Here is a 13,904-nt window from a genome sequence, read left to right as displayed (position 1 = left end):
GCAAAATGGGCTTTGACTTTTTTTCTTAAAGCAAGAAAACGCAAAACCCACAGCAATCCTGCATAAGACAATCAAATACTTTCACTACAAACAAAATGAATGCAGACATTATTCACTTTCAAGTATCAGTGAGAAATCCATGGTTTTTTTTTTTAGTACAGCTGTCTGCTATCACCGATGCTATTATTGTACACCTTTTTGCTTTGTTTTTCACCTTAAGAATATCAGTAAGCACGTATCATCATTTCAGTGATTGTGGTGTCTTCTACAGAACATAAAAATAGACACTCAGTTACACGAACCAGTGATTTCCCTTCTTGAAATGATGCGGAGACAGAAACAAGGACTTCAGACAATCTGATTGGTTTCCACTAAAGCCTGTGTGCTTCTATAAATAGCTGAGAGCTGTGTGTGTGTGTAAGTGCAAAAGAACAGTGCATGTTTCCTGCAGAACAGCATGGGCATGCAGACACTTAGGGAAGATAAACGGTCTGAATATTTGTCTTACTGTCTTCATTTTGTCATGTTACATGGATGAGTGGATATAGTAAGTATGGGCCACCTTCTCGTTGTCCCCTGCCCTTCTCATCCTTTTTGCTTTTTAATCTCTTCCATCTCTTGCCTTTCCCTCACAATGCCTGTGTAGCATATGTTTAAGGGCCTGTCTTTGCCATTTCTTTTATCCCTGGTGATAAAGACACCTCTTTTTTAAAACATACTGATGAATATTCTCTGTGTGGGCTGTCCTTGTCTCTGTGACGTTGTGACTGAAAAGGTGGAGAGAGGACTGATTTCCATTCTTCCAGAGAGTAGTGGGCCAGGACCCCTACAGCGATATCACCTTAAACTGGGTGCATTTACATGACACAGTATAATGCATGATAGCAAATAGGGTTTTTTTGGCTGGAAACAAGGCCTATCAATGTTGAGGATGAAAGGAAAAGAAATGAGCCAGGATATTTTTAAACCCTTTAGACTGCTTCCATTAACCCATTTTTGTCTATTTTTTAAAAACAACAAAGCAGTCACTCGGTGTCCTAAAATCCTTATCGCTTCCTGGAAAAATATTTACAAACCTCAAAGATGAATTTGGACCATACAAGTCAGTAATAAGGAAAGCAGACGTCAAAAGAAGAGACAGCTCCTGTAGGACAGCTCAGTGGGAGCTCGTGCTGAGCAGTGTGCTGGCAGTGCGTGCAGGGACATGGACCCAGCAGGCAGAACAGGCAGAGACACTGAGCTACTTTCACAGAAAGCCTTGTCGCACTTTCGGAAGGATCAGAAACCATCTTGTTATTTTTGATAAACTGAGATTCAAAAAGAACGCACCTGAACTTGCAATAGGACGTAGTATTCCTCTACTTTTTTTCTGTCTTTGAAAGTCTGTCACCTATCAGTGTGACATGAGGATCAGTTCTTCCATGAGGATGAAAGAGAACTCTAGACTTAGCTCTGTATTCTACCGTGGTACTGGAAATAGAAGCAGCGAGTGCCTAAAAATGCCACTTGAAGTGGCTTGCTAATGTAAGCAAGAGCATGAGCCGCACAGGACTGCATGACTGCACTGAATATCTAAGGGACAGAAGGATGTTTTGGATGACTTTTAATGCAAAGAGTGAGGTGAGAATTCTATAAGAGATCTGGGAGACTGACCTCATTGTCTTGCAGCTACTTAGCTGGTAAAAATAATAGAGGCTACAGCTTCTGCAACTTATATTAAGCTTCTACTTCATGGTATCTAAACTGTAGAAGAGGCTATTATGAAACCAACAGCAGCAAAACCATTGAGGCAGTCAGATTAAGTGGAGCTTCTTTAATTCATGAGTCTGGTACTTGCTACAAACTTTTATTTCATAAATTATGGTGCATGGTTTGTACTACCATTTAAAGCTCAGATAGTTTTACCTGTGTGAACACTAACTGGACATGAAGCAAAAGTGGCAAGCTTCTGTCTGTTTTTAAAAAGAATCTATTTTTCATATTATTTGCTTCTTTCCATGGAAGATTTTAGATCACACAGCCTGCAGACAGCTGTATAAATTTTTAAGAGTGAATACACTAATCATACGTCGCAAATGATTATTACTACTCAGTTGCTGAAATAAGCTCATGGAATAACCTAAAAGAATCCTATGAACTGGTGAGATAAATTACATATTTCTGTGGGTCCCAAGATTCTCTTTGCTGGCATTTCTCTCAGTTTTCTGAAACGACTGTAAGATGCAAAAAACATTTGCTCGTTTGTTTTTGAAGTATATATAGAGAGCTTAAAAAAATCAGCTCCTATTTCTCTTTAAAAATTAGAATAATGTAGTTTTATAGTAACCACCATTGAGAAATCAGTGTTTTGCTTAAAGAAACCAGTGCTGTAGGCTGCAGATCTGACATATGCTTGTACTTTCTTGCAAGATGCATTCTTCGGATTTCATGAAATACACTACTGCTCTGAGCTCTCTACAGTACGTCTTTCCTCTGCTTTTTCTGCATGCTCTGGGGATCTGCATGTATAGAGAAAACACACAAGATTTGCTGTGTAGCTGTGAGAGCAGTGTCTGTCTTCAGTGATAACAATGGGGGATCTATGCATGCAGGGCAAGCTGAATTTCAAAGTTGGGAGCAATCATGCAGAACTCAGAAACAGAGTGAAAATTTCCACCAATTCTTAAAATAAAGACACGATCATTTAGAGCATTACACATTCTTAGTAATAGTGGTAGTCAGAATCCTAGGGATAAAACTGACAGACATTGCTTAGAGCAGGATTCCCTGTTTTATCTCTGTGCTGTACTCCCTGGATTAGGCAGCACCTTATGTACACACAGTCCAAATAGACAGTAATTGGCAACACACAGATCATGCATGTTAGAACAACTTGCCAGGCTGCCTGCTTCTTTCTGGCAGATACAGCCTTGAGTAACAAATGCTTATCTTAATTATATACTGTGTTTTGCCTTATGGGAAAGAATCCTTTTCTATGTACTATTCTTAAACCCAGCTCTTAATTTTCCCCCCGCGTGCTATAATTAATACTACTTTCAGGAACTGCTAATTGCAGTATCCCAGCACTTACATCCAATGATTTTCCACGTGTTTTGTCTAAACATTAACATAGTGAAGACATTAACGTGGTGGAGACATTTGTGATGTTACAACCTATCTTATTCTCTGGCCAAGGGCATATATACAATAGAAGAGGCTCACGTTAATTTTAGTTGTCGTTGAGGACTCTATGAAGTATAGGAACCCACAGCGTTAGGTGCTGCACATACTCAAAGTATTTGACAGGTCTTGGAAGGAACTTTTTCAGTTTAGACAAAAGAATGCAAAGTGGGGAAAGGACGGATTTTGTATAATTACACGTGGATGCTCACCTCCTTTTCTTTCAGAAAGGTAATTCAGTGCATTTCTGATTCAAACTGTTTTAAACTCAGATACAGACAAACTGTAAATCCCAGAGGAATTAGGCTTTTTTTCTCTCTTCCTGGCACTTGGTGACATTTACTAGTTGATAAAAGGAATACTGGATTGCATCTGTTGCTGCTTTTTTAAGCAAACAATTCTACTGCTGAGGATGAAAACAGGGCAGTTTTTGAATCCCACGTTCTTATATTCAGTCTGTGTATGTTCCCTGATTTCTTATGATCTCAACAGGACATTAGCAGATTGTTACAATGACTATCAGTGAGCAGTAAGGTTGGCTGCCTAGAACTCAGCCTATTAACAGCTTCAGTGATTTCCTTATTTTTACATTTACTTATTTATTTATTTAGATACTGGGATATAGTGCAGGATTGCAGCAGAATAAAGTAACGGAGAGGGAGGAGCACATAAGGCAAAGTGTATTTCAGCTGTTTGTAATCTTTACTCAGAGCATGCTAGTGGAGCAGCCATCCCATTTTTAATCCTCCTCACAAATGCTACATAGCAGAAGTGGGCTTCATCAGCTATTTACAGTGACTAGCACCTTTCTAAGATCCAAATCTTGTTAGCCATTAGCATGCTAGCAGGATGTCTGAATGCACCCAGGACTATGCTCAGATAAAAGAGTTTCATCTCTCTCTGGCTGTTTTCAGTAGGGATTCCTCTCTTTAAGACTGCCAAAAAACCCAACAAATTTAGAGTCCGTATCTCTGCAGAGAAATGAGGTTAACTGGTTCAGGAAGTACATGCAGTTTTCCCACTTCCCTTTGATCAAATCATCTGCAGAGCAATTCATGCTTGGATGGATCTGTGACAGAGTCCCCTCCAGGTTTGCTCAAAACATTTAACGTTTCTGATCCTGCCTCCATTAGGAATATTTGAGCAGCTGTGGGTTGCTTCATTCTACCAGTTTGCTCTACATCCTTTTACTTATAATCCATTCCGGGTATCTCTGCCAGCAAAACTTCTGCCAGAGGAATATCTTTTATTTTGAAGACAGAAGCTTTCTTTATTATTTGGAATATCCTTTTTCATCTCCAAGCTGGGTGTAGCAATAGACTGCTGAGAAGGCTGCATTTGTAAACCATGTTGACGAGGGATTCCAAAACCCTTATTAAATTATATACACTGGCTTAAAGTTTAGGTGGTTTCCCTGCAGCTGACAGAACAGATCCTGCTGCACGACCATTCTGAATACATCTTTCCCAGAGATTATATACTCCCAGAATGCTGGGATATTGATACTTTAGACTTAGATCAGATTGTATCAAACTTCTTACTACTTCTCTGAAAGGCTGGTCAGGCACTGGAATGGGCTGCCCAGAGAGGTGGTAGAGTCACTGACCCTGGTGGTGTTCAAAGAGCGTTTGGATGTTGTTGTGTTGAGGGACATGGTTTAGTGAGAACCATTGGTGAAGGGCGAATGGTTGGCCTGGATGATCCTGTGGGTCTTTTCCAACCTTAGCGATTCTAGGATTCTATGATTCTTCATCTCTTTCCTTTATTATCAATATAGTGTATTTTTTTTTCAGTGGAAATTTTTTTTCAGGAATATCTATCATGGAATTAATGCTAGAAGTTCTGCTGCCTTCTGTCATGTCTGAGAGCAGCTAATATACAGTATCATTCTTTTTGCCTGGCTCCCCACTCTCAGTCCATTGAAAAGAGACTGCTCTGTGTTCATGGATTTTAATGTCTGCTAGAAGAGGAGGTTTTGTGATAGGTATTGTTAACATCTTGGCAGTCCCTTCCTGACGCATAGTGGGTCAGCTTCATAATAGCAGAACATGGAGCGAAGCACAAAGATAAGCTAAAATAAAAGGAATATGGATTTTTTTTCATGAAAAGCTACCTGCTGTTTTTTTGGTTGAAAATTTTACACTCCTCCAGCCCATTCACTTGCTGTATTTGAGGCAGCAGCTGTCAGTCATATGTCAAGAAAGGGAGCAAGCTATGTAAGTTGTCCAAGACTGCCAAGCGTTTCATTAATTAAAAAACAAATTGGAGTATACAGGGCAGAAAAGCAGCAAGCCCATTTGCAGTGCTACAGCCCCAACTGTAGCCAAGACACTGTAATTAAGGTTTTGCTTCGGTCTAGATAAGCATGTCCATCACTGCACGTGTAACCTCTTTGGTGTGTAAACAACGTGTACAAGAATATAGACAATTTCTGGTACAACTGCAGATGTTTAGCAGCTCTCTTCACCGTCCCTGCAATGAATTACACTGTGAATTTCTGACAGGTTCATAAATGATTAATAGCTTATAAAGTTTCACTTGGGGAGTAATCTTTCTGTCTAATCTCTCTCCATGAATTAAACCTTAGGGAAGGTGCAGAACATCTTGGCTTTTCGGGAGACAGGGATACATAATTCATTAGCTCCTTTAGCTTCAGTCCAGTGTCATTCAGCACTCCAACTACATCTATATACCCCATTATGAAACTGAACTTTTCTACTAATATCAATATATTTAGAACCAACTTGGTTTTGTAAAAAAACTTGTAGCAGTCATTGTCAAATATATCTTGGGAGAACTAGAGAGCTAATGCTTTTGAAGTTATGCTACTCTGAGAGCAGTGTATTTTGGATACTTGTTTCTATATGTACTAAAAATAACACATAGCAAATACCATCAGATACCTGTTTAGAACATAAGAGCTTTTTTAAGCCTATTCTACGGTTACCTGAGTTACTTCTGCTTAATTGCTTGACAGCACAAGCTGTCTGGTGCTCAGCTTTCTTTTAGTGCAGCAGAAAAGGTTGCAAGTAGCTCCTGGTTTGAGGCAAAAAATGAAATTCTGCCTTACACTTGATACCGCCTTCATTAGGGCCACTGGCAGCCTCTACAGACAATACTTCCCTCTTGGTTTCAGCAGACAAGTCATGAATGTATGTTTTAAATTTTATTTTTCTCTGCTCATTTTCAGCTTCTTGGGTCATTGTGACACCTTTTGATTTTGGGAGCAGGAGGCTGTAATTCCGAGCTTTCACGTGGAAGGAAGCATTACTTCCGAACACTACGTATTTGTGAGAAATTAGCTATTAAAATCATGCCAAAATGCAAATGAGAGGGCTGAGCAGAATGGCAGCAAGTTAATCATAGCAGTCCACATTCTCGCAACCTGCCTGAGTTGGAAGTAACTCTGTGCCTCACTGGAAGGTTGGCAGGGTTGGCTTCCCAGGAGTAGCAGACATTTGTGCTAGCGCCGGCTGTTTGTTGCGTTATCAGGACCAAATGACCAAATTCTCTAGCTGGCTTTCTGAGGTATCCAATGCAATAACTGAAGTAGTCCAAAATGAACACAGTCAGGATTCAACTTAGGGTTAATTTAATTCAACATTAATGTTCTTTGCTGTTGTCTTTTTGTACTAGACATACATGGAAATGAAGGAAGGGAGCACATCTAAAACCTGGGAACAAGCCTCTGGCCTACATCTTTTGGGGTAATAGGAGATATGAGGAAATTCAAGGTAGATATATTTAGTTCCAATGTGTAACAGAAACAAGGCTTTATGAAGGAAGCAGCTGCTTTTCTCTTGTATGAACAAGGGGATGATAGTGCCTTATTATTGTAGAGCAGTTGCATTCTGCAAGCTGTGCCAGGATTCAAGAATGCTTCCAGTGGTGTCCAAAACATTGAGAGCTGGAGATGGGAGGAAAAGGGTTTATCCATAAATGTCCAACTCACAGCAAGCACCTTGGCCTCCAGTCTGTGCCTCGTGCTGCTGAGGAAGCAGGTGGGCACGGCCCACAAAACCTGCAGTGCTGCTGTAGCCTCAGTGCTGCTGTGGCCCAGCACCACTTCCACCCAGCACTATTACTTGGCAAACTTCGATGAGGGCAAATAACCAGGGTAAGAGACATTCCAGTACGTACCGTGAAGCATTAAAAAGTTTTCCTCAGCACTATGGACAGAGACATTAAGAATTATATTAAAATGTTTCTGTGCTTCATAGGTGATTCAGTAGAATTCAGTAAGTAAAACACAAAGCTATCTGTATGGAGATACAAATGAGTGTCACTGTAATTAGTTTCCATGCAGGATTTAAGATGCATCTTGTAAAATATGGTGCTTGATTTGAACGTTGCTCTCAATAGTTTCCTTTTAGGATTAAATCTGTGCGTCTATTTATAGGAATCTTTCTTCCCTCTTTGTGATCAGATCTGACTACATGAAGACTCCTCGTGCAGAGATAAAAGGGCGTGTATGGTGCTAAGTAACAATACCTTATTTCTGAAGTCATGGCAAGTGATGCATTTGGAATATTAACGACTTACTCACTAATGGCTTTGTGTTATTTATAATATTTAAATTGCATTCAAAACTTCCTTTAAGAGGACAATTCTTTTTAACCAGACTCTAATGTGATCATAAAAGATCAGAGTGAGGTCTGTTCAGAACTCCTCTATAGGTAAATTTGCAGGAATTGCATATTTCTGAAATGCAATTAAATCTGCGAATGTAGAAGGTAATTAAGAAGCAGAAGCGTCAGTTGTATTTGTTAGTTGTTGGAGGGTTTATTGTGGTTTAGTGATGCATTTAGCCATGTTATTTAAAGAGGAAGGAAAAAACCTAAATACAATTCCTTGCCCGGGGAACCTTTTGTTCCCACGTTTGTGAAAACAGTGGCTGCTCAACACCTACATACAGTGGGCTTTTATTGAAAGCAAGCATCTTCTGGCTGTCAATTATGATGCTAATAAATGAAAAATATTTATTTAAAGCCTCAAGGCATCTATCCTTCAGGCCGGGAACACGGAATTTTATGGGTTATGGAAACATTCTGGATTTAAATCACTTTTTACAACTTTCATACCGTGGGAGGACATCAGTGCACATCAGAATCAGTTCTCCACGCTGCAGTGATGCCTTGATGGCTTCAATAATGCAAGCAGACGTTCCAAAATTTCCTAATGGAATAATTTAATAAAAGAATCGCTAATAGTTCAAGCCTGCTCTTGCTAAAGAAGATACAGAACGCAAGAAATCCCCTCCTGAGGCACAAGGTTAACGGTCACGTTTAGCTTTATTTTCTAACAAATCTTTCACCCACGTCGAGCCGTATAAATAATAGCACAGATAAAGGCAGGCTGGGAGGAAGGCTGGCTGCCCTCAGCTGTTTACCCCTGCGTCTGAAGAAGTTAGTAGCGGGATTTACAAGCTTCAGGAGAAAGAGAAACAAAGGTGAACACCGGTCAAGCACCAGCTTGTGACACAGGCGGCCGGTTTTGTGAAAACCTTGCAGAAAACAGATCTGGCTCCTGATAACAAGCAAAAGCACCTGACTACAGTTACATAGCTCGTTAGGACAGTCAAGAGAACAGAAAGCGTATTGTTAACAGTGGAAAGATGGAACGGGGGGCAGCTCTCGGCGTGCCCCGGCTACGCGCAAGGAGCACCGGGGCGAGCTCGCCGCCACCGCGCGCCCCCAGCCCAGCTCAGCCCCCAGCCCAGCTCAGCCCCGCCGCCCGCCCTGCCCACCCGCGACGGGAGTGCAGGGGCTGACCGCAGCTTCGGCGGGGAGCGGCGCATCCCAGCGGGACGGACGCGAGCGGACGCCTCGCCGCCCCGCGCTCCTCGGCCGAAAGTTTCCGCTGCCCCCGGGCAGCTTCCCCCGCGGAGAGCGCGGCGTCGTCCCGCGGCTCCTACCTTCCAGCACCGAGCAGACTTTGCGCAGGGCCATTGTCTCCCGGCGGGCCGCGGCGGCGACTCCGCGGAGGCGGCGATCAGCGGCGCTCCATGGCCGCGGCGGCCCCCCGCGAGGGCGCTGTGGCCCGCGGCTACGGCTCGGCCGGCCCCCGCCCGCCCGCGGCCATGCCCGGCCCCCCCCGCGCGGGGCGCGCTCAGCCTCCGCCGCCCGAGCCCGGAGCCGCCTCGCTCAGTCCCATCTAGAGCGGGAGGCGGCGGGGGCCGTCGGGGCTGGGCTGCCGCGGGGAGCGGCGGGGGGCTCCCCGTGGAGAGGGCCGAGCGCAGCCCGCCGGTTCACAGCCCGACTGAAGCGGCTGCCGGTGGATGAAGCTCGTTTAAGATGTGAGGGGTGTTTGCTTGGCTGAGCCGCTTGTACGCATGTGCCCGCCCCCCGCGGAGCCCCGCGAGCAGCCGCAGCCGGCGGGGCCGCTGCGCTCCTCCCGCCCGGCAGGTACCGAGCGGGGGCGGCCGCCGCCCTCGCCCCGTCCGGCGGAGCGAATTCGGCGCCGGGGGCTCCTCCGCGCGGGAGGCTCCGGGGCGGTGCTCCCGCCCGGCTGACGGGGTTTTCCCGGCTGCCGAGAGGAGCCCGGCTCGCCACTCCGATATGCGGTGGCTCGGGCGAATGTGGGTCCCGTCAGCCGCCTTTGTCGGGCATCGCAGCGGCTACGGTCGGGGTGGAAGGCGGCCGGTGCCCTCCTCCCCTTTCTCCTCCCGTTCCTCGTGGCAGGGCCCGCGCGGCGGTAGCCGCCCGTATGGCTGCGTTGTGCCGCTCGGAGCCCGAGCTACGAGAGGAGCCCATCGCACTCTATTGTGCTGCTGTCGTCTGACGAGAGACAGCTCAAATGGAGCTATTACTTTCGAGAAGTTAATAAAAAGGCGCACCCAGCCCGCCGCGTGCCATCCCCGCCGCGATCCGTGGCAGCGGGTTAGCTCGCTAGGGGAGCTGGCGCTCGGGGAAGAGCCCGAGGTGGGGCGGGGGCACGGCGGGGGCTGGCCGCCCCTGCCCAGGGGGCGATTGTTTCAACTTTCCCGTAGGCAGCACGGGAATCTCGGCGTAGGACGGCTTTCCCCCGCACTGCCGATCTGGGGCTGCGGCGTGTTCGGGGTTCCGAAGCTCCAAGCAGGGCCGCTCGGGGCCGGGCGCGGAGCGCAGCGGCAGCCCCGCAGCTGCGGGACCGCGCCTTCCCCGCGGGCTGCGGCCGGAGCCGCTCCGCGCGGCGCCTCTGTGCGGCTCCCGGCGGCTGTTGGGGGCGGCCGGGGCTCGGGCACCTCGCAGGGGCGATGTGGAACCCATCCAACAGACAACAATAGACGCAGAACTGCAACTTGCAGCTCCGGCTGTGCGAGCGAGTGGGCCGCTCTCGAACGCGGTTGCGAGATGCGAAGCCGATTCCCTCGTGGTTTGGTGCTTTGTGTTTGAATGAGTTCTTCCTACGACGCTCAAAGGTCAGCGTATCCTGTTAGAAAAGGTCACTCTGCTTCAGCTTAGCACTTAAACGGTTCGGGCTCTTCGAGTCGGCGTGATTGCCAGCTCCGGTGCGCGGCGGGAGGCACCGGGGGATGGGGGGCGGGGGGGGCACTCACTCCTCCCAGCGCCGGCCCGAAGGGGACGTCTGAGATCTGTAAACAAAGGGCCGCAGCTTTCTGGGCATTAGAGATCCATTTCAGCGTTCTGAGAAGCTTGATGAAGTATTAAGCTCGATGCTATGGCAAAATCCCAAGTTACATAATTATATTATTCCGCTTACTCGAATTGTCCTTTCAATTTCAAGCAGAGATGATCCAGTTGCTCCTCAAAGGGTCGTTTTCCCATGAATTGCTAAATAGCTGCTGCATTCCAGCGATGGATAAAGCGATTTCTTTGCACCCCCTTCATAACCGTGTGTTTCTATAGCGGTATGATGAAATGGCAAACTCCACGGTAAGCGTTCCTGTATGAAGATATATCCTCATTACTTGGATCCGCTTTGTATTTTTCTCCTCTGCCCACAAAAATGTTTGCTGTAGTAACCCTGGCAAATACTTAACAGAGCAGTAATTTCTCCCATTTCTGTGCAGCATGCGCAATTCTTTATCCTCTCCGCAGTACGTGAGCACAAAATGAGAACGGACGGTGCTGCTGTGCAGACTGCTGGGAGTTGGGGTTGCTTTTGTTTGGAACGCACAGTGCAGCCGAGGGCAAAATCTGGCTCAGGTATTTTGATTACTGGTGATACAGGAAACGAGAGAAGTAGCGCGATTCCCAGGCCGCAAGCTGAACGTGCATTCAAGGAAGTGATTTGTAGTCAATTGTTTCACAGAAAAGAAACAGGAGAAAAAAATAGAAATATCCTGTGCTCAGGACAAGTTGGCGGTAATTGCAAAGAACCACTCTGCTGCGGTGTATTTACCTGAAAGTTCCACTTCCAGTTTGTCCGTTCGGGGTTGCACAGAGCCGTTACACACTTGGGAAGTGCGCTATTGCCTTCTCTTTCCCCAGCGCTGCATCAGGCTGTCAGTGTGGGAGACGTGGCTACAGGCATTAGCTCAACAGTTCGGGCACATTCTGCCTTCATTCACCGCTGCTTTCAGAAGAATTCCTCATCTGGACATCCCAGTTGCTTTGTCGTGTTACAGTTCTCGTTACAGGCGCTGCTTTAAAATACTATATAGTAAACTACTGCCAGGTCAGAGAAACTTTCACTTCCTGTTTTCTGAGCCTGCAGAACGGTGGCTTCCAGGGAAGAAAATGCTGTGCCATCAGGTCAGGCTGGCACTCGGCTTCAGTTAATTAAACTTGAGTTGTGGAGTTAACAAAGATTGAAAACTGCTTTGGGATGTCCAGTTGTGTATTCTGCTGCTCTACTGAGTTGTTGTTATTTCCGAGCAGGAGAAGTTCATGCGAGGCAATGAGGCCACTCATTCTGCTATAGTTAATAGCTGCCTGAACAAGGCTTACATTTCCACGTTTCCACTATTAGAACTGATTCTGATTCTTTTCAAGTTCTTCCTTCCTTAAAACTTTTAAATTACTCTTCTCCTAGAAGCTGAAATTTTAATATTGCCCACCGTATTTGCTACTCTCTGGTAGCAGACCGTACATCACAAGCAGCCTTCCCCAGCAGTCAGCTTTTGGCTTTGTCTGGGGTTACCTGTGTATTGTTTTTAAAAGAGTTTGCAAAAATACAGTGAGTTGTTATGAAAAGAAGTCCGGATCAACATTTGCACTGTTCTGTTACTTCTGTTTGTCAGTAGGATTAGGTGCTTTGGATAATCTTAATTATATACAAGGTCTGCTCCATAAGTAATACCTCCTATTTTATTATGTTGGCGGTATGGCAGTAAAGGCTGAACCTTCCCAACAGTATTCCACTGCATGTTGTTGCTGTGTGACAGATGGCAGCAGAGGGGCAGTCTGACAGAACGGTGTCTGACATGGAAGTGCATATGAAGCAAAGGAGTGTCACTGAAATCCTCCATGTTGGAAAAATGGCACTCATTGACATTCATTGAGACTTGCTAAACGTTTATGAAGACCAAACAGTGGGTGTGAGCACAGTAAGGCAGTGGGTGGTGTGTTTCATCAGTGATGACAGTGGTCACTTCCACTGGTGTGGACTTCTACAAGCACAGCATGCAGGCTCCCGTTCACCGTTGGTGAAAATGCATAGCGAATGGTGGTGACTACGTTTAACAATAATGTTTTGTAGCTGAGAATTTGCTCAACCAAGCAGTCTCATTGTGCTCTTTGAGCTCATTACTTTAGGAGCAACCTACGTATAATTTTTTAATTAGAAAAATAATGGAAAATGAAGGACCTCTTCTTGTGGTGATATCGTATGTAATCATACATAAACACATAATTGACTTTTGTTATTTACTACTGAGGTAAGAAGAATATTGCAAACTTTCTAATCATCTGTTAAGAATACTGATAGTCTTCAGAAAGTTTCCTGCACGTTTTTGTATTTGCTAGGTGATATTATTAGATCAGAGTATTACAATATATCTACAAACCTCTCCATCTGAAATCACGCAATAAGGTTAGCATCTACTTTATGAGGTTTTTTGGGGTTTTGTTTTGTTTTTTAAGGGATCATACAAGGGATTCCATTATTCACTGAAAACAGGAGTTGATTATAATAACTGTACTGTATGGTCAATACTTTCTAAGTGACAGCTGCAGCCAGTATCACTGGAGCCTCACACAGAAGTCCAGTTGCCAAAATCAGGGGAAAAAAAAATAGAATGGCTACTGAAACAGCACAGCAGTCTTTCAGAACTAAAGAAATAGAGCTCAATTTCTTGATGTTAGTCTCTCTCTCTGATCAAAACGTTTATCATAGGATTATCATAGAACCATTTGAGTTGGAACATACCTTTAAAGGTCATCTAGTCCAACTCTCCTGCAATGAATGGGGACACCTACAGCTACGTAGGTTGTTCAGAGCCTGCTCCAGCCTGACCTTTAATGTCTCCAGGGATAGGCATCCACCACCTCTCTGGGCAACGTGTTTCAGTGCTGCACCACACTTACGGTAAAAAAAACCTTTTCCTTACATCCAATCTAAACCTCCCCCCACTTTCAGTTTGAAACCATTTCCCCTTCTCCTATCACAACAGACCCTGCCAAAGAGTTCATCCTCGTCTTTCTTATAGTCCCCTTTTAGATACTGAAAGCTTGCTGCCAGAATTTGCCTATTCCTTTAGAATGCGTTCAAGTTACCAAAACTTTTGTGAAATCACTAGTCTTTATACTGTTTACTTGCAGTATTTGTGATTACTCTAAGCATAATTCTACTTTCTGAATTTT

At 45.1% G+C, this 13,904-nt stretch overlaps 2 protein-coding genes and 1 long non-coding RNA gene across 6 annotated transcripts in view; 2 read left to right on the top strand and 1 right to left on the bottom strand.

Annotated features, from left to right (window-relative positions):
- NETO2 (neuropilin and tolloid like 2) overlaps positions 1-9,181 on the bottom strand; it is a 28,033-nt gene extending 18,852 nt beyond the window's left edge. For 3 of the 4 annotated variants that reach the window (XM_015292420.4, XM_004944188.5, XM_004944189.5), the window contains exon 1: positions 9,074-9,181. In XM_015292420.4, the coding sequence (XP_015147906.1) occupies positions 9,074-9,107 (34 nt within the window). In that variant the 5' untranslated portion in view covers positions 9,108-9,181. Of the gene's footprint in view, positions 1-8,240; positions 8,335-9,073 lie in introns of all 4 variants that reach the window. The other variant, XM_004944190.5, reaches the window with a different exon arrangement.
- The window catches only part of LOC121106562, an 86,733-nt gene that overhangs the window by 48,108 nt on the left and 24,721 nt on the right, over positions 1-13,904 (top strand). The gene's annotated exons all lie outside the window — the stretch shown is intronic.
- On the top strand, positions 9,014-10,895 carry LOC124417148. Its single transcript, XM_046899719.1, has 2 exons — positions 9,014-10,558; positions 10,885-10,895. The coding sequence occupies exon 1, from the start codon at positions 9,717-9,719 to the stop codon at positions 10,530-10,532; it is 816 nt and encodes a 271-aa protein (XP_046755675.1). The 5' UTR covers positions 9,014-9,716; the 3' UTR covers positions 10,533-10,558; positions 10,885-10,895.

This window comes from Gallus gallus, chromosome 11, assembly GCF_016699485.2.
Source record: "Gallus gallus isolate bGalGal1 chromosome 11, bGalGal1.mat.broiler.GRCg7b, whole genome shotgun sequence".
Taxonomy (NCBI): domain Eukaryota; kingdom Metazoa; phylum Chordata; class Aves; order Galliformes; family Phasianidae; genus Gallus; species Gallus gallus.
The sequence above is the reverse complement of the archived record's forward strand: the minus strand, read 5'-3'. Positions and strand labels throughout refer to the sequence as shown.